The following is a 26954-nucleotide window of genomic DNA, read 5'->3' as shown; positions in this document are numbered from 1 at the left end:
TGTATTTATGATTTGGTTCCCACATTTCAAAGCTAAAATGTGTTTATGCATATTCAATATAAGTTCATTCATTGGCCAAAGTCACATGTTCCTGTTCATCATTCATAAAGATGCACTGACAAGTTCTCTCCACGTGCTTATTATGATTTTATCTGTAGCTGTTGTGACACACATGCATATCTCTCATTTTTACACCAACCGATTAATTATACACGTTTCTCAAACTGTATAATTTATAATACAGTATAAATGGAAATCAAACCTTTGACAGAACCGCACTCTTTCAATCAATGCACAAAGAAGAGCGTTTAAGATGGAGACTCTCTTGCAATAACTCCAATAACTAATATGCGCACTTCCAGAATCAGACACCGCTGCTTATTATGTAACACATTTGCTATTACGGAATAGCAAATAGAATTACCATACAGCTTGTTTCGTTGGTCTTGTTTTCTTTCTCACCTCAGCCGAAGCAGAGTGTTTTCAATGCACATTATTCTGAATCCAATGCTTCAAGTGAGAAAAAAAAAATCACCCTCAGTTGTTTGTTTATTTTTATGCATTTCCTAAAGTCGAGAGTAACAAGAAAGTGGAAGGCAGGTTTTGAACTTGTCTTGTGAACTTGAATGGCTTTTACTGTACAGGTATGTGTCGTGAGTGCATCACTCACTGTTCAGAGGTTCAATCCTTACCGTATATATTTTTCAATGATTCCGGCTGCATTCCAATGTGAAACAGTCTGTTCCATTACCCCATATACTGTACACGCAATGAAATATTCATCGTCTGTCTCAGGCTATGTATGTGAGTTAGTAGGGCAGCAGATAGTAGTGGTGTGCAAGGGTCTCCCTGTCGCTCCTCAGCATGCATGCCACATACACCTCTTTCTCTCACTCATGCTCGCAAACATCCATCAGAACTTACAAACCATTTCAGTCACACTCCCAAGTCCCTGAAAATGATATTGGTCCTTCTCTGGAACATTCTGTGTTCAGCCTTCAGGGGGCGCTCTTACTATAAAAACACTGAAGCCCGAAGCCTGTTTTCTGACTGACTGAAGGTCTAATTTTTCAATGCATTTCAACAAAGGCCAAGCAGTGTTGCCAATTCCCTCTGGATCCGGCGACTCATTTTGTGTGATGCGGGCTGCAGAAGCAGATGCATTATTTATACAACTACTCTCCTGACTGATCAAACACCAGCAAGCAATATTTATTTGAGCCGCTGGACATTGGGTTTCACTGCTGATGTAATGAGGATGAACTCTGGGACTGTCTCCTAACACAATGCACATTATGATCTTGTTTTTTCTTCCTGCCTTGTTATGCATTCATGGATGAATATAGAATGGCTATACAGTAAACAAATGAGCCGTGTAGTATTGCATGTTGGCCTGATATAGATTTGAGAGGGTATACCTTTTTTGCAGTATTGTGAGACAGAGTTTGCACATTATAGAGGAATAATTGTAATGGAAATACTTATTTCAAGATTTCACACTTAGCTGATGATTGATAATGAAGCGTGTTTGGCATGCCGTCCCGGGAGCGAGCCCTGAGCTCAGAAGATCCTTTAGCCCTTCCATTTCATCTGGAGAGAGGGGAGTCTGAGTTCAGGTAGGTCTCAAGAGCTCCCCTGAATTCATTCACTCCGCCCATTCTTTGATTTATTAGGGGTTGCCACAGCGGTATGAACCACCAGCTACGCCAGCATATGGCTATGCGTTGAATGCTCAGTACTAAAACACTTACTGTGCCAATTCGGTTTATTCAATTCACCTATATGACTTTGGACTGTGGGAGGAAACCCATGCAAACACAGGGAGAATATGTAAACTCCACACAGAAAAGCCAACTGGCCCAGCCAGGGCTCAAAGCAGCAACCTTTTTGCTGTAAGGCGACAGTGCTAACCACTGAGCCACCATGCCTGGATTAATCTAGGAAAGAGGGGGAGGAGTAGGGGTGGATGGGGGATTCTTCGAGGCGAAGATAACTAAGGTAAGTAAATCTGGTTATTTATGTTCATTTGGATTCGACTGGTTAGTAAATCAAATGATGGCTAATGCGGGATCAGCTGTGATTCAATTGAATTCCCCTTTATTTGTATAGCGCTTTTACAATGTAGATTGTGTCAAAGCAGCTTTAATTAAAAGATCATAGTAAATTGAAATAGTGTATTTCAGCTTTTAAAGTTTAAGTTTAGTTCAGTTTAGCTCCATTCAGTGTGGTTTAATAATCACTACTGAGAGTCCAAACACTGAAGAGCAAATCCATCGATGCGCAGCTCTACAGATCCCGAAACATGCAAGATAGTGGCGACAGTGGCGAGGAATAAAAAAAAATAAAATAAAAAAAAAACTTCACCAACTGGCAAAAGTGAAGAAAAAAACCTCGAGAGAACCAGGCTCAGATGGGTACGACCATTTCTCCACTGGCCAAACGTCTCAATCAAAACTTAGCATGTGATCCTCTCAAAATTAGTTTATAAATAAACTTGACTTATTCACTCTCATGTGCAAATTCTGACTTTTACGGTTTGTTGAACACAAAAGATCATTTGAAGGAAGCTCTGAAAGTTTCCGAATGTTGCTGCTTTACATTTTTAGTTGAATCAGCTTGAACTTATAAGTAATTTCGACAATATACTACATTAATAAATACATTAAATAACTACATAACAAAATAACTTCATTAAACTGGCATGAAATAAAGATGAGTCTTGTATAACTTATAAAATATTTACTGTCATAACTTTTTTAAGTGAGGCTTTGATTCATTATTTGGACATTTCTTCAAAAATATTACTAACTAAAATAAAATTAACATATTATGATTTTTTTTCTTTTTTTTCTTTTAGAAAATGATTTAGTTTTTTTTAAAGAACTCTTAAAAGTTTCTTTAAACAAAATTCAGTTTAATGTGACCTGCTCCATTATATTAAATCAATTTTCCCAAGAAACAGATTTAAAGTTTTATTAAAACAAGAATGCATTTATTGTGTTTATTTTCCAAACCATTACCAAAATATGATAATCATTTAAGTTTGTCCTTTTTACTTCACTGCATAAAACTCAAGTGGGTTTTTAAATTGATTTCAAATTGATGGAGCAGACCCTGCAAGTGAATAAATAATCAAAAGTGCTACAATAAATGACCTTTATTTGAAAGCACAGTTTTAAAGTAAGTAAGGTCATAATGACATGGAACATTTCTATTATAAATGGTTCTTCAGTTTAGACATCATTCTAAAACTATTTATGTAATAAAAGAACCTTTAGTGGTCCTCCATTTTTATAGCACACATGCAGTCAAATTTGTATAGTTTGTAGATGCAACTTTGTTCTTGTCAATCCAGTTTGAAATCAGTATTTTCTTCAAGATTGGCTTTTATTCCCACGACCTTTTCCACTACAAATCTACCACTGTGTTTCCAATCTTCTGTGGTGCCTGCATGTGAACCTTCAAGTGTCTTATATGCCATGCTGTGGCCTCTAAGTAAGTGTGTAGCCATGTAATTGGTAGCCTCTATTTTGTAAGACTTACGTGTAATCAGTGTGTCCCCTGTCTTTTTCTTCAGCTGCTCAACTCGGAGCAGAGCTCTTTGATCCTTTGTGAGACGCTGATTGAGACGGTGTACGGTGAACGAGGACAGGTCCTCAAGTCTAAGGAGCGGAAAGTCTTTCTCTTCGGTGACGTGCTCATCTGTGCCAACATCAATGTCAAGTATGTGTCCTGGGCAAGGTCGATTGACTTTTTCTGTCTTCCTCCATCCCTCTTTTGACAGATTGTCGCTCATCAGCCGATCTAAATATGAGTCTCCTGAAGGATTACAGTGACGTTGCCCCCAATACACCCCAGTCAATGTTAGAGGGTTAGCTAATGGCTAAGGTACAGGACAGAATTGAGCAGAGTCAAATGGGCCTTCATTATCTGGGGACAAATAGCAGGGTGTTTAGCTACAGAGACAGGAATTATCCCCATAGATCACTGGCATAAAGCGCTCTTCTGTTCCACTCAAATAGATTATCTATGACAGCACCATTGATCACATCTCAGCAGTGCAAAAGGTAAACAGCTAACTGAAAAAGCTCACGCTGATGGTGAATTTCAGATCTGTTGGGTTGGTCCCTCTACTGCAGCAAGGTGGTTCTCTTTCCTTCTGAAGCTTGACTTAACATGATCCTGATGCCGATCCCATGTTACAAGAGTATTTTCAGGGCTTATCACATTCTTTCACAAGGACATATGTGCTCATTATTTTCACTATAATATATAACAGAATGTGTAAAATCAGAATTACTAGCCCCCCTGTAAATTAATTTGCCCAATTTCTGTTAAACTAAAAGCTGATTTTTTTTTTTGTCAACACATATCCACACATAGTTTCAATAACTAATTTCTACTAACTGATTTCTTTTATCTGCCATGGTGACAGTACATCATTTTTTACTAAATATTTTTTAAGATACTAGTATTCAGCTTAAAGTGCAATTTAAAGGCTTAATTCGATTAATTAGGCAAGTTAGGGTAATTAGGCAAGTCATTGTAAGCCAGTAGTTTGTTTTGTTGACAGTCTAAAAAAATTACTTAAGATAAGATTTTCATTAGAAGAAAAAAATATAAGAAATGCTGTGAAAGAATTCACAGAAGGGCTAATAATTTAGCAGTTTTTACAAACAGAATTTATTGTAATACACAAAGTGCACAAAGTATATAGTTATTTCAAACTATACTTATTTAAAGGGATAGTTCACTCCGAAATTAAAATTGTCATTACTGAACCTTATCATTCCAAACCCACAAGACACACTACCGGTCAAAAGTTAGGGGTCAGTAGGATTTTTAAATGTCTTAATATAAGCTTCTTCTGCCCACCAAGGTTGCATTTATTTCATCAAAAATTTAAAAAAAAAAATGTACAAAAAATTTGTAAAATTGTGAAATGTTATTGCATTTTAAAATAACTGTTCAAAAGTAGTTTATAATTACATTTTATCATTTTATTCCAGTGATTTTAAAGATGATTTTTTTAGTCACATGATCCTTCAGAAATTACTTTAATATTTATTATTATTATTATTATTATTATTATGATGATGAGGATTATTATTATTATTATTATTAATGGTAAAAGTAATATTGACTGGAGTAGTAATTTTATTTGAAACTACATACAATAAGAATTATTATATCAAATTATTGAAATTTTTAATAAATATTTTTACAAGTAATTTTTGAACGGCAGTGTCAGCCTGATCTCACAATAAATATATTGTTATTGTGATATATTGTGCTAAATATATTGTGCTAAACAGAAGAAAGAAACCCAAAAAGGTTTGGAACAAGTGATGAGTGAGTAAATGTAGGATATATGAATGTATATATATAAATATATATAAATATCCTACATTTACTCACTCATCACTTGTTCCAAACCTTTTTGGGTTTCTTTCTTCTGTTTAGCACAATATATATATATACTATTCCCTCTACTATAGATGTCATTCATCAGTATATAATTTTCTTTGTTAAAAAGTTATGAATAGGCTTGAAGTTATTATTCAATTTAAATTTTTGATAGAAGTATCTCTTTAAATGCATTCTATATCTTGCACACATTTATTTTTATTCACAAATGTGACTGAAATACACCATTGAGTTATGATAAATAATAACAAACCCTCTAAACAGCAGGAAATCTCTCCACAATACACTCACAGCTGATCAGTCAGCCTCAATCTATTTATATTTATGCAAATACTGTTCATCTTTACACGTTTTTCCTTGTCACCACCAGGGGGCCCCCTGACATCAGCAGTCTGGTCCCAGTCGGTCCTAAATACACCCTCAAATGGAGCGCCCCTTACAGCAGGTCCAGGTAGTTGAAGTGGGTCAAGAAGCATCCCAATCCAAGGACACACTTTATCAGCTCGGAGGCGTCAAGCGTCAGGGCGGCTCTTTTGGACAAGGTAATGACAACACTGTTGGCTCCTATTTTCTAAACAATCAGATAAAAATGCGCTCTGATGCGAGTCTTTAAAACATTTTGGATTAATTGACCATTCCTTGTGATCAGTGCACCTTTTTATGGCCTCCACAGATGAGTGTTTCTCGGGAAAAGGTAGATAAGAACAACAGAAGCGCAGTATAAGCAATCTTATTTCACTGTCTGATAGGCCGCAAACATATTCAGCCTGCTGTCATCAGTCTTGGTGCATTATTTCCAGCTCCACTCCCAATCAGAGCAAGTACATTCAGGAGATTGGAATCAGGGCTGAACATCCTTACAAAACATTATTGTGTTTTGAGTTGGTAGACGACGAGGAGGAAGAGAGCAATTGTGGGGCGCTAAGATAAATATGCTGACAGAGCTCCAGGTACAAAGTGTTATCAGGATGTACAGGTTCTGGCTTTTTAAGCCTTTTGCTTTCCGAGCTGAAATATTAATGGTGTTGTCTCTGGAACACCCATGTTGGATTGTGCACACAGGGGAGCCAGGAATTAGATGACAGAAGATGTTTAATGCCGAGGCACTGGCAGACAGCTCGCGGGCAGGAGTCTTTCCAAGACCTCTTATGCTCCTATACCTTATTTCTCGGTGAAATCATTACAAAACAGCGTTCTGTCCAATTTATCTGCCCCTGTTCTCTTTCCTGCTGCTTTATAACTCAGCTGAAGCCTTCCCATTTCTCATTCTCTTCGTCTTTCTGTAATTTAAATTTCAAAATACTGTAGCAGCATGCTTGTTTGACATCAAATGTTGGCAGGAAATCAATACCAGGAAGAAAAGCGGGTGACGGGAAATATGATCAAATATTGTATTTTTGAATGGGTATAAAAAAAGTTTTTTAATAAACGGCAAATATTCACTGTCAGATAAAACATCCAGTCAGATTCCACTAATTATTATTTAGTAGCCAGCCCACAGATCTTTTTTGTTCCCTCAGTTTCTGTCTTCTGAATATTACATGTTGTACTGCTATTTTCTTTTAGTAGGCTCAGACTTTTATATAATATTGGCTTGATTTGTTTGCTATAGTCCAGTCAACATTAACTATTTTGAATGTAAGATATTTTAAAGAACTCATTTTTTTTTGCAGACTTAAGGTGCCGTAAGTGATTGTCTTCAGAAACATTTTTGTTGAGCTGGTTGAAAGTCTCTTCACATTCCGATAGTAATGATTAAAGTAAATGATTTAAATGTATTTATATGTATTTTAATATTCTGGGTAAGGCATAAGACAAAATGTTCATCAGATTAAAAATTGTCTGGCCAACAAATAACTCAATTACAACAAGTATCTCAAACTGTCTGTCAACAAATTTCTATGTGTATTTGTGCACAGCAACTTTAAGCAGATAGATATGTCATTTGCACGTACACGTGAAGCATGGCCACCTACAGCTGAAGGAGAGAGACATCAAGCAAACTCTGCATCAACCTGAAAGACTTCTTTCTAAAAGACCAATGTGGCCTTGTATCCATGAAAAGAATTATGTTTTTTTTGAAGGGGCTTCTGCCAAAAATGCAGAATCAAAACTTCTAAGTCCTGAATCAAAATCGGAATTACTTTTGCACGCTTGTGGAAAATGACGTTATGCAGTTCAAAACCACAATCAGAAGCGTGACACCATGGCTGATATACTACTTTTAGACAGGTATGTTTTAAGACTATTTAGCCATGCAAAGCTTACGTAGACTGTGTTCTTGTTTATGAACGGGTTTATATGCATGGAAGTGTGTTTCAGCCACTAAAAATGTTCGGCAAATTATTGACTTCACAGAATACCTTTTACAGCATTGATAATATAGTCAGTTAAATAGACCTAAGCATTAACTTAGTTGTTCAAGTGTAAAAGGAGATGAAAACAAGCGATGTACATGAAGAGCAGCAAGCACAATGGAAGATGAAAAGTAAGTCACCCGTTGTCCTGGTAACATAAGTGTAATGCAAAATGATGGCAGGATATTTCTGTTTTTAGCTTTTTTCTGATCTGATTTTTATTTAGTTGAATAACCAAACATAAGTAAATAGTGCTCATCCACCTAACCAGCTTTACTGAGGTGAAGTTTGATTTATATTTGCACATTTGTCAGTTTTGAACAGTGACAATCTGTGACTCCCACTTTAACTCTACTTTGAATATTCAGTCTGAAATAACGTGTAGGAATGACTTCAAAACAACATTAGCACTATTTCATTGAACATAAACAATGTTGTATTTTATAGTCACTGGCTGATTATATGATTTCACTATTTAGAATTTGCAAACAATACTTTTCTAAAATTATATTATTAAGGAGAAAGTCCTAATGTGCGACTATAAAAGCAACTTTATCCCGATGCCAGTTTTAGGGAAATATAATTCCTGCACCTGCTGGCCTGTCAACAACTACGCTGGACAAAGTGCATGTCTCCATAGAGTTTTCTAACTGGTGAATGACATGCTCTAGTGTTATAAGGTTGTCCATCGTCATCAGCGTTTGCGCGTTCATGATTTAAAGAGGTGTGCCTTTGGACGGCAGGAGAGGGACGTCAATTTCTAAGCTGTTATGCTAATACTAGCATTCTGGAAGATCACCTACTGCACCTTTATTATAATACATGTTTTTATTCCCATAAATATAACTTGCAAAGCAGATCAATGTGACCTGCAGTTGTATTTGTCATTGTAATAAACAATACAATCAATTTGACATGAAAGCGACACAATTCATAAATCCAAAAGGCACATATAACAATATGCACTTATGTTTGAGGTTTCTCTGGGTCATGTTATCTTATGTCAGTGTGTGAATTCGCTCACTCATTTTCATTTGTCCCTCACTGATGTACTCTAGTGCACTCAACTGACATGCACTATATTGACGTTAGTATCCGTTTTACAAATTCCTGGTCTACTATAGGTTTTGGTGCAAAAATGACCAACCATCGGTATCAATAGTTTTATAATTTATTTTTTATATTAAAGTAGGTCTCAGTCTCAGCAGTCTTAAAGATAGCACCAGACTCTTTCTTCTCAAAGCCTGCATTTAGTGAGGATCTGTTTCGGCACCTCTGACTGTGTTGAGATGTAAGCCAGACTGTGTCACTTTCTTTTTCACGCTATTCAGTGACCTGTTAGCACACACTTATGGTTACGTAACATGAAGCCGGCGCTTTAATCACTATTTTCCAGACACATTTGTTGTCGCCTGCTTCGCTGTGTCTGAATGTGTCCATCCTCAGCTATTTATAGCACCACATACAACACACAGCCCTGTTTTTTTCCAGCCCGCGTCACATATCTCCTCCCTTGTGATGTCACTCCATGGGGCTCTTTGCCCAAATCAGATCCCCAGCTCCCCCAGCGTACCTCAAAATGGACTCATTTTTCATCTCCTGTAGGCCCCAGTGCCCTCATTTATTGATGGAATAGGCCAGCGTTTCAGGAGGAGCCAGACCCTCTGCTGCTGCCACTGTAAAATAGTGTAAAACTGTGGGGTACTGTAAATCTTAGAGGCCCCCGTGAGCCATGAAATGAGGCCTGGGATTCAAACAGGGAGGATATGCAGAAGCATTATTTTGATGTGGAAACATGTTTATAATGGAGACATTTTATACTGCTGAAATGTTCTCATTCTCATTCTCTCTTTGTGTTATATATTTTTTTACTTAATCTTTATAAGGAACCGTTCATAAATAGTTATTAGTATTATTATCAATAATATTATAATAATAATAAAATTAAAGTCTAATTGAAAGGTTTAACTATGTTAATTATCTTAATTAGGCAAGTTAGGGTAATTAGTTGTATATTGTATAACAGTATAACAGTATAACAGTAGTTGTTCTGTATGCAATCGAAAAAAAATGTTTTTTTAAGGGGGCTAGTAATATTGACTATAAAGGTGGCACAAACGGAAGTGCAGGTTGCCAGATCGAAGACCAAAAGAAGCGGGCTGATGATATAAAGGCTGATTTATGTCGTGTTCTATATAAAAGCAAAGGCATGCAATAGAAGGAAAATTTATTTACCATATTAAAATTAGTTTTTGTTCTAACCAGTTCCTCGAATTGATATATTAGAAACGGCTTTTATTTCTTGCTGCTGAACAACAGAAAACTGACAATGATCACCTTAGGTACGCCTCGTGTGCTTTATTCAGTGCTAAATGCTAACAATTTTAGTTTGAATGCCATTTTACGTGACATTTAATGCCATACTACTGAAAGCAGCAGCAGATGGTTCAACTCAGATATTGAAAATAAAATAAATCATTTGAAATTGAACTTTAGAACTGTGAAATAATGCAAACCAACACATATAAGTGATTCAGCATCTACATTTCATAATGTTAAGAGGTTTTTTATGTATTAATTACATTATAAACTTTACCATTTCGTGAGTGAGTGCATATTCTGTGCTTCTGATTGGCTGTATTTAATTTCCTGTCAAATCTACAGGACATGTTCACAGTATGTCTGATAATATTTTTTCTTCTGGAGAAAGTCTTTTGTTTATTTCAGCTAGAATAAAAGCAGTTTTTAATTTTTTAATCAAAGTTATTAGCCGCTTTTAAGCAAATTTTTTCAATAGTCTACAGAACAAACCATTGTTATACAATAACTTGCCTAATTACCCTAACCTGATTAGTTAACCTAATTAACCTGGTTAAGCCTTTAAATGTCACTTTAAGCTGTATAGAAGTGTCTTGAAAAAGATCTAGTAAAACACTATTTACTGTCATCATGGCAAAGATAAAATAAATCAGTTATTATGAGTTATTAAAACTATTATGTTTAGAAATGTGTTAAAAAACACATTGTTAAACAGAAATTGGGGAAAAAAAACAGCGGGGCCAATAATTCAGGGGGGCTAATAATTCTGACTTCAACTGTATATAATAATAATATAACTACAAAACAACAATAGTAATAATTCTAGTTGTAATAAAATTGTAAAAGATTTATTTATTGCGTGTGTGTACATAAATTACGTCTAGAGTTAACAAGCTTTAATGTTGTAAAAATGTTTGATTTTTTTGTCTTTCCCTCCTACCCTTAGCTAATCTGATTCTGCTTTAATTCAGTCACATTTTAGCCAGAGGAAATCATCACCAAATTGCTTCCTTAATGGCCACGCACACCTTTTTTAACATTCGTTCAAACTTGTGCCAGACTGATCCTTTCTTAAAAGGGTACGTGTAAAAGCACACTGATATGCATGTCAGTTTAAAGAGCAGCGATCTAAATGAGAAATGTGAATTTCCTCTACCCTTCTGGCATCATTGTTGTTGACTGTAGGTTTTGGGACTGCTGCATTGTGTCTGCATAGGCTTGTGCTGGCGGCCGCCCAGTGTGTGTGTGTCAGGTTTACATACGACAATGTGTGTGAGAAAGATAGTCTAGTGGAAATGGCAGAAAACCGAGTCATAGTGTGAAAACCATATCCCGGCACACCAACTGGATTAGTCTGGATTACAAGTCGGCACATTCACCTGAGGCCAAGGTGGGACAGGAGCACCACAAACCTGTAGGGCACCCCGAGGCCCTGCCACAGCAACCAGAAGAGCACGTCGACTCTGCCAACCGGCGCTGTAGGGGTTCACAGTGTCTTTTTTATTCAAATGTGCCTGCTATTGATCAAGCCGTGCCAGTGACAGATGTCTCTGTGGCTGTGCGAGTTGAAAGACCCTATTAAATCTCTAAAGGTTAGAGAGAGACAGACAAAACAGCAAGAGATAGATGCTTAAGTGAATGGACACCTATGCTGCTATCCAAATCACCTTTTTATGCCCTATAAGTATATACACTTTGTGATGAATAAGTACATACTTTTGATTGTGTAGGAGAAAACAAACTTTAGGACTTACATGGGGGAAATAAATATTGAACATATCACCTTTCTCTCAGAAAACATATTTCTAAAAGGTGATATTGACTTAAAATTTTCCACACATGTTGGTAACAGCCAAATCCATATATGCAAAGAAAACCATTTGTATACATATGAGTTATGTGTGATAACATGAAGTACACAGGGAACAAGTAATGAACACACGAAGAAAGGAAGGTGGTAGAAATGCAGTGAAAGCCCAGATAGCAGCTGAAATCTCTCATTAGTTCTTCAGCAACCCTCTGCCGTTTGTCATGTAAATTAATATTAGCTGCTTCAGTCCAACATCTATATTATCAGGATGATGAAGATGAAACCAGAGTGGACATTTCAGCTTGACAATGATCCTAAACACAACCAAGGAAACTCTCGAATGGTTTCAGAGGGAAAAAATCATGCTGTAGAATGGCCCAGCCAATCACCTGACTTATATCCAATAGAGAATACAAAATAAGGATCATATTTGATAGACAAGAACCATCAAGGTTTTTACACTGTTGAAGTATGAGAAAAAAAAATCACACCTGAGCAATGGATATGATCTTATTCTCCATATGAGAGTCGTCTTTAAGCTGCCATCACCAAAACAATTTATTAGTATTTAGTAGTATTTTATAAGTATTAAATACATTTCAGTAGTCCAGTAATTTCTCCTTGTGTCTTTCCATTGTTATGACACATAACTTATTTTTCAGATTTTTTAAATTTGTTTTATTTTTATGTTTGCCTTGTTTTTTTTGTTGTTTTTTTTTTTTACCATAATCAGGTTCAATTTCATATCAACAACTTCTTTAGAAATATTATTCCCAGAAAAAAAAAACATGACATGTTCAATACTTATTTCCCCCACTTTACTATCTTGTCATTAATGGATTTTGTTGCTTTGTTATGTGCCCTTCACCATGTGTCATTCACCATGTCTCTTCCTCCGCATTCCTACCATATTGGAGATGCTGTTGCATGTTAATCTGGGATTTGTGGTTCTTTTGTTCAGCAAGATGTCATTTGATGTCACTTCCAACATTGTGGCTAGTTCTGCTTCCAGTGAGAATAGCACAGTACTACCTTATGTGAAATATAAAAATAAACTTTGAAGCAATTTTACAGCACAAAGTCAGCGGGAACCCAAGCAGTAAAGTTTATTTCTGAGATAATATTAGCTTTTGAGGGAAGCATATGATTTCTTTTGTTTGTTTTTTATAAGCTGTTTTCAAAGTGAAAGGCAGTATTTTCAGATGTTACAAAGTTATGGAGAGAGTACTATAAAAATGTGTATGATGTATGTTTTTATATATATATATATATATATATATTTATGTAGGGTCAGAATTTGGCGTCAACAACATGACAACATGGATCCATCCTGCCTTGTATCAACGGTTCAGGCTGGTGGTGGTGGTATAATGGTGTGGGGGAGATTTTCTTGGGATATTTAGGCCTACAGCACCACAGCCTACCTGAGTATTGTTGCTGACCATGTCCATCCCTTTATGACCACAGTGTACCCATCTTCTGATGGCTACTTCCAGCAGGACAACGTGCCATGTCATAAAGCGCGAATCATCTCAGGCTGGTTTTTTGAACATGACAATGACTTCACTGTACTCAAATGGCCTCCACAGTCACCAGAAGGTAATTCAATAGAGCACCTTTGTAATGTGGTGGAACAGGAGATTCTCATCATGGAAGTGCAGCAGACAAACCTGTTGCAGCTGTGTTTTGTAATGTAATGTGTATTCATAAAGCGCATTTATTGTGTATGGCCATACACCCAAAGCACTTCACAATCATGAGGGGGACCAGTGTGCAGCATCCACTTGGATGATGTGACTGCAGCCACAGGACAACATCGCCAGTGCGCTCGCCACACACTAGCTATTGGTGGAGTGGAGAGACAGTGATAGAGCCAATTTGGTGGATGGTTATGATTGGAGGCCATAATGGGTAAGGGTTGATGGAGGGAATTGTAGTACGCTAGCATAGACTTCATTATTTCACACACATTATAAACAAACATATTTGAGCTTCATCTTTTTTCCTTAAATGGTAGTGGGCAAACCCATTCAAAAGTCTATACCATCACCAGCATGAAAGCTATCCGTTACAAAACTGCTCAATTGTCATGATCCTTGACATTTTCTTGGGACATCCCTGCTTCCAATTTCTATTGGAAATTATAAACAGTCTAAATAACTTTTGAATACTCTTCTAGACATACTCATTTGGGATGCCCAAATGATTTTATCCATATATTATTTAGGATGGATAGTATATGAATCATGTCACAGCAATAGCCAGGCAGTGAAAGAGAAAAATACAGGGATTGAGAGTGATCTCTGACAGACCTTGGATTGGCACTTGGAGAAATGGGTTGAGCTGGAGGTTGACAGTTGCCCGCCTCGCTCCAATTTTTTCACCCACTGCACCTTCAGCAAACCTCCTATAACTAACTGCAGCACAAGGACTATTATGGTAATTTATATGGATCTGTTCAGCAAAATATTTGACTGCATGTCACTGCAATCCCAAACTACTAAAACGATATAACTAAAGCAATGTCCACTGTGCTGAGCGAAAGCCCTTCTCTTCCTGTTAAACTGAACAGTCGCATCATCAATGACATAAGCGTGCTCTGGCTTGAAAGGTAAATGGTGTGAGTGCAGCGTTTTGGCTCCTTTCAAGGCTACTGTACCTATTGTGAGTACACCCTCTTCTTCTACTTTTCCCGGTGACTTTATGTATGTGTGCCTTTGTTGCCCAGCAACTTCTTGCTAACAAAAACAGCTTTCTGTTGGCAAAAACCTAAGTTTACTTCAGATAAGCCTTTCAAATAAGCAGATTTGGAATTCTGGTAGTTCCAGTGTTAAGGAACCCTCTGGAGTAGTGTTGTCAGGATACTGGAATTTCGGTATCAATAGGTACTGAAATTTAAAAAAATGTCCATTTCCCATTTTCATTTTCCAACATTTAAGTGCTGTTGAGCACATTCTTAAACACAGCTGATTTGCCATTGTGTTTACAAACAGAAATTATTGGCTGTAAAAGTCATCAGTTCACCGCTGTTCACTGCTGTTCACCGAGTGCAAACACAGATACAGGGACACTGGAGCATTTTAAAGCCCAGAAGATCAGTCGATTCATCAGCAGATCGCTTGTATGTAAGCGCATAGATAGACAAGCTGATCAGTGGTGTTTAAGAATGTGGTTAAATGTTAGGGGAAAATTAGTGTTTTTAAAATTGCAGTACCGATTGGTAACAAAATACAGTATTGTGACAACAAAATTCAGATACAAATTTTTAAAACCATGTAAACAGTAGACCAATCATTACCTGACCAATCAGAGTGAAGCAGGCTTGTGAAGAGGAGGTGTTTATTCAATCTTTAAATAGTTTGAGACTTGAGGTGATTTGAAATGTACGGTATATTATGAGAAACAAATGTGTTTTTGATGTACAGTATTTAAAACGCATACAAAACTGGCAAGCTTAAAAATAGCATAAAAGGGTAATTAAATATAAGACATTGTGAGATGAGCTAAGAGGGGTATCTGATGCTCAGGAAAATTGGCTGGGATTGGTTGTCATAATGTCCTTCTGCACAATAGGGAATGATTACCATTTGGAAATAGAAACTGGGACGATGCTTTATGAAATTGCAATTTTAACGAAGCACCACACTGGTATAGTGCTAAACAGTTGATTTGGAGGTTCTGTTATTTCTTTAAAATTTTAAGAGCCTGAAAAAAGCATTTGAAGATTTTAAGCCTTTGGCAAGAGCTACAAAATTGCATGTCGGATGTTTTTCCTTTGTAGTCGTGTGGAGTGAAAGATGTTTGGATGTGACTTAGTTCCACCTGTTCTGTACTGAATGTACTTTTTTTCCCTGTTTGTAATAAGATAGCAGAAGACTATGTATTCTTATCTTTGCAGGGAGACATAATATGTTTTGAACGTGTTTTTGTGTATCCTGTGTTCAGATGACACTGAGGAGGATACAGGGTATCTGGATGTGATGGTATCTGAAGCAAAACACCCACCTGCACAACTGGGACCAATGCCAGATGGACTAAGCAGCCAGCAGGTGTGTATATATGTATTTATTGATATGAAAGTGTATTTAGCTTGTTTGTGTATGTAATCCAAGCCAAAATATACACATTTAAGGGACCCACCATTAAGGTAGTAAAATTGGCATAAAGATAATATATTTCAATCCCTAACAAGCGCTTGAAATATAGGCTTCTCTGAAACTGTGAATATTTCACTTTAGTTTTATTCAGGCTAGATTACTGTTTTATTTAACAACTAACACAATCTCATGCCAATTTGTGTTCTAGACCTGTTTGGAAGTGCATCACCTCAATTGTTATTCGCTATTCTTGTTTTTAGATAAATGACCAACAAAAGATACATTAAAATTAAGATAACAATTATAGCAAACACTTGTGCTTTGGGAAATAATGCTCATCGTAGACGTCACGGGATGACTAATCGGAAAGGTAAGTGCAGTCTGACACATTTGTTACCCACGACAAGTCAAGATTTTAGCAAGAAAAAAATCGCGCAATCTGACATAGAGACTTTCGTAACGACAAAAAAAAAAAAAGCAAAACAAAAGACATTAACAAAACAACAAAACTGGCCAAATGAATAATTTTCTTCTCAAAAATAATTTTGTTAAATATATACCAACTCTTCATTTCAAAATAGAGCCCATCTTTCTCTGAACACACAAACTCTCTGACTGGAACATCTGACTGGAAATCTGACTCGAAATTATTCTGTCAAAGAATAACATTTGTTTTCGCTTCGCAAAGTACAAGCAGTCAATCAAACTACACCAGGTTTCAAAATACTGGCTATCGTTTACCTTACAAAACTGCAGAGACTTTCAGTTTTACAGGTATTTACTGTTTTGACACTAAATTTCTTGATTGGGAATTGTATGTCTACATGTACAGTAATATTCACATTCAAAAGCATTCCAGTAAAAATCATATACATTTTTTTCCTTTACTATTTACTACAGGAGGTACAGTAGAAACACTGTATGATAGAACGGAAAAAGTTTTACAGTAATTCTTACAGTGAACAAAATATCCACAAAACACACAAGAGCATTTTGAACATATACACAGCAGCAAAAAGCCCAGATTAAAAGGGGGATCTAAAAAAAAGCACAAAATTACTGTTATAATCTCTGCGATCTTCAGGGTCAGGCCACATGTTTTCATCAAATCACCCCTCAGTCCTTTTACTGTGTACAGTAAGTGTACATATAATAGAAAAAATAACCCCTGCCACTGAGTCTAAACAAGACTTGAATCAGCTATGGTTAGCCCAATTTACCCAACATAAATTAGCTGTGTTTCAATTCAATTGTTTGTTTATTATCAGTTGAGATATATTTTGATATTTTTTTGAACTGATATCATTGCAGAAGCAGAGGTTTTTATACCGTATCTAAGGTTTGGAATATTGTTTTTGCTATTGTGGGATGTTGTGTGTTAACATTCATAAATACAACAAAAACATAAGCATTGTGGAAATGTTCACTGACTGCATATTGGATGAAAAAAAAAAAAAATGTGTGAATGGCATGGCCACAAAAGACTGATGCTGTGTTAATTGTGTTTAGAGTTTTGAAATGTGTCAGCTGGTTGGACAAAAGCTTGTTAGTGACTGCAAAAAACAAAATGATGACATTTTCATTTTCAAATTCATACAAAGGTATATCTATTACAATTAAAAAATGTTGTATAATAAACTTGAGGCTATATTATATTTGTTCAATTGTATAGATTTAACTATATATAGATAATAAGGTAGACACTGTTTTAGTAAAAAATAATGCATTAAAGTTAGCAAACATGACAGTAAAGCATTTATGACGTCACAAAGGCTTATTTTACAAAAACAGAAGTGCTACATGTACTTTTTTTATGAATGTCATTCATCTCGTCCACAGATTGTTAGACGCCATATTTTGAGCTCCATTGTGCAAAGTGAGAGAATTACCTGGACTCTCTTAAAAGGATCCTGCAGGTAAAATAGATAATTTAATGTTCTGTTTCCATTGCATCTACCTGTATCACTGCAGATTTATTGGTGAAACTGAAAAACAAACAAACAAAAAACCTTTGATGAGGTTCAACTGCAGTAATTTGTCAGTGTCTTTTTTGTTCTTTAGTATACTAAGGTCAAACTGGAATTTAATGCTTTGATACTTCAGATGCTTTTATATGTATAAACGTTGTTTTGTTTTGAGATGAATTATTATTAAAGTGACAATTAGTGTTTTTCAAAATGTTTGTTCTATGTACATTAAAAAGTTAGTCAAAATGTCACTGTTAATTTGTATAAATTGTTTTTGAAAGGGACAGCATGTGCTATAGGTGAATTGGATAAACAAAATTGGACATAGTTTATGAATGCGAGTGTGTATGGATATTTCCCAGTACTAGGTTGCGGCTAAGAGGGCATCCGCTGCGTAAAACGTAATGTGTAAAACACATCCTGGAATAGTTGGCGGTTCATTCCTCTGTTGGCGACCCCTTGATAAACAAGGGACTAAACCAAAGGAAAATGAATGAATGGACATTTTTGAAAGGGCTATAAATAATAGCTCCTCTTTAAGCCTTTAAAATGTGTTGTTACCAATTTTTTCTGGTTAAATTGTGTTTCTGAGATCACTCAAAGTAAATTTAGAGTTTTTTATTTTAATGATAAGTACAAATCCAGCTTTTAAAGCCTCAAAAGAAAAGATAACGCTATAAATTGTCTTTAATATGAATTTGCGTACACATTTGCCATCTTTAAATAGAAGCACGCGGGACTGATGGGTTTCATAGTGGGGAGTTTCATTACACATAATTCTGAACTCAGCTAGTGGTTGGAGAGAAAAGCGTTTGTTATCACACTCCTTTGAAGGCACAGGCACCGTCTAAAATTGAATCACAGATCAATGACAGCTTTACGCTCTATGAAATCTAGTCACTCAGGATCTATCTCCAAGCTTTGTTGTCAAATCAAAGCTCTGTCGGGTGTACTTTACAATCCCAGCTCTCTTTATATAGCATGCTAGACATGGTCTAGGGTGGTTAGATCACGTAAAATGGCCCCAAAGCAGGGGGAATGGGTGGTGGTGTAATTAAGTTTAGCAGTGCTGTTGCGGGTAGACGGATCTTTAGTAAAAGAAATAGTCTCATTGCCTCATCTTTTTGTCTTATTTTCTCTTTGTCGATAATTCATTAGCGCTGGAGACTGCAGGCTAGAAAGAAAGCAGCCATGAAAAATCTGTTGTGTCCCCAGTCTAACTAGCAAAATGTCTTTGCTTTTAAAGATTAGGTCTTATTGGTTATCTATGGGCATCACTTCTTGTTTTGCAATTTAAGGGAATCAAGCCTAAACAAACATTTAGCTGAGCCTAATGTGAGTTTGAGAATGTTGCAATACAGTCAAACCCTATATCAGAAGGAAAATTAGCATTAACAAGTCAAGATAATTGAGAATTATAAGGGCTTACACACATGAGGAACTTTTTCACAGTTGCTATTTGTGGATATACTTGTTTTTTGGTGTTTGCGCTCCAGGATTTTACCTCTAGCAATGCCATTTGGGGGAACTAAATTAGATCCTCCTTCAGAAAAGGGTCTAAATCTTGATTAAATCTTCTTTGTTTACTCTCAGAAATAAAGGTACAGGAGCTGTCACTTGGGTAGTACCTTTTTAAAAGATGCATATTTGTACCCAAAGAATCCACATTGGTACCTCAAAGGGCATATTAGTACTCTAATGTACCTAAAACGTACCTATGAGGTACCATTATGAACCCTTTGGGTACAAATTTGTACCTTTTGAAAAGGTATTGCCTCAGTGACAGCTTCTGTACCTTTATTTCTGAGAGTGTTGAGTGATATGCCGTACTCCACGGTGTATACCTTGCACATAGCCAATGCAATTATAAGCACTTACACTTCTGAGTTCTATCTGTACTGCTCTGGCAATAACACGTATGAAACACTATTGGCAGTGGGGTTTCTGTATTGCACTGTTTGCACTGCATCGCTTGTTAACCATTTCCTCCACCAGCTTTGCCACATGGTTATTTGCTTCACCCACACTTGTGACTATTACCAAGCAAGAATCACAGATCTTAAACTCTGTGTTATTACAATCTGTAGTTACATTTTTTGAGAAAAGTGCATCAGGGTCCACTTCAGGTACAGTATATGATTTTACAAAGGCTATGCAGTACCTAAAGTACCACTTTACATGATGCAGAAGTATAATCAGCCTTAATCCAGTATAATATGAGCTACATGTCTATACTTTTCTATTATCAGAAGGTGATAGTGATTCTAGTGGACAATAATCCTCCACAACTGAGTACAAACACCCATCTTTAAACATTCTAGTCGGCTCCCAAAAGACAAAATCAAGCATCAACATGCACGTGCATTTTTTTTCCTCATGCAGAAACCATTTCAATCAGATGTATGCCACGATAAAAGAATTAACTTACAATTCATGCTGACTTTCAGTGTGAGAAAATTTGTACAGATTTGACTTTCCTGTTTTCTTCCCCTTTTATTTACGTAAATATTTTTGGTGTTTCAGATTCCACAGACAAAGACAGGAGATTTCAGGAGAGTTCTTTTGAATCGTAATTTTTTGTATTATACTTAATAAAGTGAAACAGACTGAATAAATCCAACATCCTGTAGCTTGAAACAAAGAAGAGCTCATGCAGCGTAAATTTTTTTTTTTACTAAATCATAAAAGTAAACCTGAAAATGGCTTCAAATAAGTAGGGGAATCAAGATATCTATGCATACATCTCCATGTGTTCAAATACCAGCAGTACTGTATTTCAAATATGTATTCATATATGCAAATTGGACATTTTGATTCTTGCATTCAAATGAATGAAATGGATAATGCGTAGTGAGACTTGATTTTTGTTCACCTTGCTGTTAAGATTAATTCACCACATTTTTAATCTCTTTCTCGTCAAGGTTAGGGGAGTCAAAGCTGTAAATGAATTATTCCTCATGTATAAATATAAAGATTTCTGGATAATGTCATAAATAAGAAATGTCTTCCTTTCTCACGGTCCTTAAGGAATACCAGCGACCGCTGATGGAGGCTGAGCCTCGGATCCTCAGTGTCAGGAAAATCCGGCCCATTTTTTTCCGTCTACGAGAGATCACGCAGTGTCATTCCATGTTCCAGATAGCCCTGGCATCTCGGGTGGCCGAATGGGACTCTTGTGAAAAGATTGGGGACCTGTTTGTAGCTTCAGTGAGTATGAAAATGCCTGAAAATGACTGGCCTCGAAACTGCACTACAGAAAACTGAGTATTGTGTTATTTTGCTTCTCAACTATCAAGCTGTTTCAGGTACTAACAGTTCTCTGCTCCAGTTTGCTTTAAAAGCTTTGCCAATTACAATGAGTGAGGATAGCTGTCTCCTACCAATGTAACAATGTTGGCACCATTGGGGCTGCAGGCCGTCTAATGGACTAATGAATGAGGTTTCTATTTTGACCCTCCTCACAGGCAGCATCCATAAGCAGTTCTCATTATTCTTCTGTTAAAAGAGTGCATTTGGCCTCTTTGACCTGCTTTTATTGCATAGCACTAGTGGTCTTTATAAAGTCCCTGGAGGACAAAGAACTACCCTAGACAGACTGCTGTGCATTGAAAAGCAGAAATAGACCCACAAACTGCACGACACGCATCATATTGCATCGCTTTGCACAATTTTTCTGTTGTCAAGTGCATATGTACACACTGCGGGTCGAAATTGCTAAGGTTGAACTAGCAGCAACTGAAAGCATGATTTAATTGCATTTAGTTGCTTTAGAAAACAGGTAATCACAAAACCTAGTATCTATCCAGAACCACATACTATACAATGTATACATAGCTGTTTGTGAATGTAAAGGTCTGCAAATTTCAAAGATCAAAGTGCTCGATAAAGTTGGAGTCTTTCAAAAATTAAATAAATAAATAATCTGAACTGCCTGAAATGAAGTTCAGATCAGAATTTCCAGTCTTGCTTCCTACACAAATCTATTTAGGTTTGTTACAAAGTTGTATAATGCCAGCATATGGCCTTCATTGACTTCCAGTGTACAACATCTACATAGACCCCTCGAACACTGTAGTTGTAGCTGAGACCTGAAAGAGTTTTGTTTGTGTTATCAACAAATTAAGGTGGTACTGTTTTTTCTGTGGTCACAAAAAAAACCCAAATTCATTTAGGATGAGAACTCTTGCTAGACTTATATATGGTCAATACTATAGTAATTGTTTTGTATTACTGTTTATTACAAGTGCTGATGAAGCCTCTGGAGCTAAAAATTCACATATGGTAATGGTTTCAACAGATTAGGCCATCTGACCAATCAGAACAGAAGTAGGTTTGTGGGGATTTACTGTAGAGACAGCAGATACCCTATTATTGTTTTCTTTGGAAAGACATAACCCCTTTATATGAGCCCCCCTTACAAGAATAACTCCAATAAACTGAAGTAAAACTTTCAGTAACAAATGCAGTATATAGAAGTATAACTAGAAGTAAAATTAAGTACAATTGCAATATTGCAATACAATGAAGTATAAACACAGTTCTTTTGGAACTTTTGAAATGGGAATAATGCAGCATTGGAGTAAAAATTTCGTCGATAGTTTCTAATCTTTTTTTGCAAGGGTGTTGCAACTGTTTCGTGAATTTGCCTGTGAGTTTGTTGATAATACATCTTTACCTGTGTGTATCATTTCCTGCTGTAACTCAGCGGCCCCAGAGGGAGGTAGAAGGTTGACAGGGGTTAATATCTATTTGTGGCTCGTTAATGTCCTCATCCAAGTCCTGCAAGCACTGCTGCTGTCCACAGGATCTGTTCACTTCATCAAAGCAGAGCGAATGGATGGCTGCCATTTTGCCTTGCTTCTAAAACACCCGGCAGTAATGGACTGTCAAAGATGTTTAGGTCCCTGGGATGGCAAAACAGTGGTGCTGCGCGTGCATAAATACCCCACTAAAATTCTGTTTACTTCCATCCTTTGCCCTGTATATCACCTTTATAGTGCCTGCCCACCACGACAAGCAAAATTCAAGAGCATGCTCAGCTCTGAAGGAGAAAGCATGCATGTTGAGAGATGCTTAAGCAAAGTGGAAAATGAACATAAAAGCTGATGGAATTGTTTTCTAAGTAATTTTCTCTCTCGATTTCCCCATAGTTTTCCAAGTCTATGGTGCTGAACGTTTATAGTGATTACGTCAATAACTTCACCAATGCCATGGCCCTCATTAAGAAAGCCTGCATGTCTAAACCAGCCTTTCTGGAGTTCCTCAAGGTAAGAGCTGATGTTTGCTGCCAGTAAGCCTATTCAAGAAGCAAAAATCTGCTCACTATCTTTTAGACATTGGGAGCTTTGTCTTTTTTCCCTTGGACACGAGTCTGTGCAAGTAAATGCAAGTTCTTCAAACAAAACGAGAAAAACACACACACAAAACACCGAAGGTAAAGAAAATCATCATATATAGAATGAAAAAATGTAGAAAGAGTTTTTGCTCATTAATTTTAGAAATAAGTACAAAGAAACTGCATGTAGGGTGTCACACTGGTACAGTGGGTAGCATGATCGTCTCACAGCAAAAAGGTCACTGGAAACTTAGTGTTTATTAAACGGTGGTGTGATAAATGCTATTACATGCAATAGTAGCCATTTGTACTTCTAGTGTAACTCTAGCCTTTCCTGACTGAGGAGAGTCATAAATTATGTGATTAAGGTAAAAATGTTTCATCTGTTGAACACAAAATAAGATATTTTGAAGCTGTAAAACTTGTAAAAACAAATACTATGGAAGTCAATGGTTCTGGGTTTTCAGCTTTCTTCAAAATATCTTCATTTAACAGAAGAAAGAAACTCATAAAGATTTGACACTTGTAAAGGGATAGGCAAGTTTATTTATGTAGCACATTTCATACACAGTGGTAATTCAAAGTGCGTTACATAAATAGGAATAAAAGTATAAGAAAATAAAAAATAATAATAAAATTGATTAAACATGGAACAGATTAAAATGTGTTAAAACAAATTATAAAGGAAAGGAAAAAAAGTAAGTAAATGATGACAGAGTTTTCATTTTTGGGTGAACTACTTCCTTTAAACTTTGTGTACTGCTGGGATGTCATATCATTACAGACCGTTTTCTGGGTTTTTAGGGGTAAACAATGAAAGGCAGTGGGGTCCATATTTGAATAATTAATTCTATAGTAAAAAGTTAAAATTAAACAAAAGTGTATTTTGTCTAACTGCAGTGGCAGATTTTTTCCAAGCATAAAACATTTTGTAATAAGCATGAAATGTTTTCCTATTAAATGCAATTATAAACAGCCAATGCTGTGTAACGTCTTAAGTATTTGTGTCAAGGGTTCTTTTATGTTCTATAATAATATTACCACCTCAAATATTATATAATATATTATACCTGTTATAATATTTTATCTCAAAATATAATATTTTATCTCAAAAATACAAAGACTAATTAAAAGCAGAACTAACGCATTAAAGCATGAATTGCTTAAACAAGTATTTATTTGGATAATTTCAGGGAAGCCACGTATACTTTTCTAAGTGTTGCTCTTTTTAATTCAAAATATTTACCTGTTTAATATATGAGACTCGGGCTATCTGTTCTATTAAATTCAATAAAGCACAAAGATGTGTACAAGGCAACAAATTTAGAGACTGACTGGAATCTTTATCAACTACAGAAGTGACTGAACCTCACAAGCACAGTCAACAGTACTCTAATATCCTGCTTTGAAACCTACTGGAAAGCTCTCAAGTGCTCTCTGACAGTGCAGCGTTTAATGATAGCCGGAGTCTGCTGGCAGGCGCCAAAGAATCGATAGTTAATACTAACCTTCACCCACCTTCTGACTATCTAGAGTGTCAAGATTCCTCTGCTCTATATGTGGAAATGACTCTGTCTACCATTTGCTTTTTCTTCACCTTCTTTTAAGTGTGGGGTGCTTCTCTTTATGTTCACAGAGGAAGCAGGCATCGAGCGTTGACCGCATAACCCTCTATGGTCTGATGGTGAAGCCTATTCAGCGCTTCCACAGTTCATACTCCTCCTGCAGGTCAGTATTTACCCATAAACGGTCGTTTAGAGCTCTGAAGGGGGCGCGCTCTTTCAAGTGACTGGAAATTAGTTTCCAGGCAAGTCTATTAGAAATTGAAGGACTGGCTAAGAGCATGCCAGGGTCTTCTAGCAGCTTATTAGTTCACGGGTTTGCTCTTTATTTGGCTTATGTGGTGGAACAGCATTGAGTTTATATCAGTGATTCTTCAAGGCCAACACAACATCTGAAGGATGTTTTCAAAATGTTCATCTTTAATTATGACAGTGCAGCTTGTTTGGAAACTTTATGAATAACATGATATACTGTATATGTAGCTTGTGCTAAAGTCTTTGGACACCTCTCTAAATCATTGAACTGTGTTCCAATCACTTGCCACAGGTGTATAAAATCACACACCTAGGCATGCAAACCGCTTTTACAAACATTTGTGAAAGAATTGGTCACGCTTAGGAGTTCATTGAATTCTAGCATAGTACTGTGGTATTGTACAAGTGGCAATTTATCAGTGTGTAAAGTTCATTTATGAAACTTCCTCGCTACTAAATATGTCAATTGTCAACTTTCAGTGATATTATAACAAAGTGGAAGCAATTGGAAACAACAGCAATTCAGCCATAAAGTTGTAGACCACATAATATCTGAGGCACACGGAAGTGGATGCATGGAGTCAGTAGCTACAGACATTCAAACTTCTTGTAGCCTTCAGATTAGCTCAAGAACAGTGTGTAGAGAGCATCTTTGAACTGGTTTTCAGGACCGATCAGCTGCATCCAAGCCTGACATCCCCAAGTGCAAGGGTTGTTTTTCAGGTGTTGGGCTTGGTCCCTTATTTCTAGTGAAAGGAACATTTAATTCTTCAGCATGCAAAGGTATTTTGGACAATGTCATGTTTCCAAATTTGTGGGAATAGTTTGGGTTTGACCCCGTTACAAAATTCCTGTACGCTCTCCACTAATCCACAAAGCAAGGTCCATAAAGACACGAGCAGTTTTGTGTGGAAGAATCTGACTGGCCTGTACAGAGTCCTGCCCTTAACCTAAAAGAGTACCTTTAAAAAAATTAGAGCAGAGACTGTGTTGCCAGATCATTTTGTTCAACAACTGTGGCTGGACCTCACAAATGTGCTTCTAGACGAATGGTTGAAATTTCCATAAACACACTCCTAACCTTATGAAATGCCTTCCAAGAGGAGTTGAAGCTGTATAGCTGTAAAATGGGGGCCAACAAAATCAAGATGTCTTTAAAGGCAGATCTCCTAAAACATTTAGAATGGATATATTTCAGAATGGACTTCGATGAAACAGCAGTATTGAAGAACTTATTTTTCATGTTAAATTCAGCTTAATTATCTTAATATGATTAATTCTTTTAACAAATCAAAATACTTTGTTATCCTCAAACTTAAAATACCAGTTTATATGATTGTTGTTTTAAGAAATACAAGGATTGTTTATTAAGAAATATAACTTGAACGTGAATGAATCAATCATAATCATAAGCATCCTCATCGCTAAAATAAATTAGGTACTTCACCTCAAATTGTCATCCTTCTGTGGGAAAAAAGTTTCAAAAGCAAGTCACATATTGAAATCTCATTTATGATCTGCTTTAGAAATATCACATTGACAAATTCACTAAACTTCCATTTGCAAAGTGTCCACACAACTGTCTTTCTCTCTTAATTTCTATTATGGACAAGGAACAAGTGAACCACTAAACTATGGCACTTCATTTCATACTTCAGTAGGCATTGATTACTCATGAATTTAGATTTCTTTTTAGACATTTTGACTATAAAATAGCCTAAGTTTAATAGCAGATTATACTTGATAACATCTGATGATGGCAGACTAAGAGCTATCTTTTCTTAGTTGCTTAAATTAACCAAGAACAGATATTTTAGATATAATG

At 36.3% G+C, this 26954-nt stretch overlaps 1 protein-coding gene and 1 long non-coding RNA gene across 2 annotated transcripts in view; both read left to right on the top strand.

The window, feature by feature from the left end:
• The window catches only part of arhgef10la (Rho guanine nucleotide exchange factor (GEF) 10-like a), a 248459-nt gene that overhangs the window by 59121 nt on the left and 162384 nt on the right, over positions 1-26954 (top strand). The window contains exon 16 of the mRNA XM_056467799.1: positions 3578-3723. Coding sequence (XP_056323774.1) covers positions 3578-3723 — 146 coding nt within the window. The remainder of the gene's footprint in view (positions 1-3577; positions 3724-26954) is intronic.
• On the top strand, positions 15861-21178 carry LOC130237021 (uncharacterized). The gene is made up of 3 exons (XR_008838515.1): positions 15861-15962; positions 17850-17926; positions 21005-21178. It is a non-coding gene; the product is annotated as an uncharacterized LOC130237021 (long non-coding RNA).

Source organism: Danio aesculapii, chromosome 11 (assembly GCF_903798145.1).
Source record: "Danio aesculapii chromosome 11, fDanAes4.1, whole genome shotgun sequence".
In the NCBI taxonomy this organism is placed as follows: domain Eukaryota; kingdom Metazoa; phylum Chordata; class Actinopteri; order Cypriniformes; family Danionidae; genus Danio; species Danio aesculapii.
This window is presented reverse-complemented; position numbering and strand designations above follow the sequence as displayed.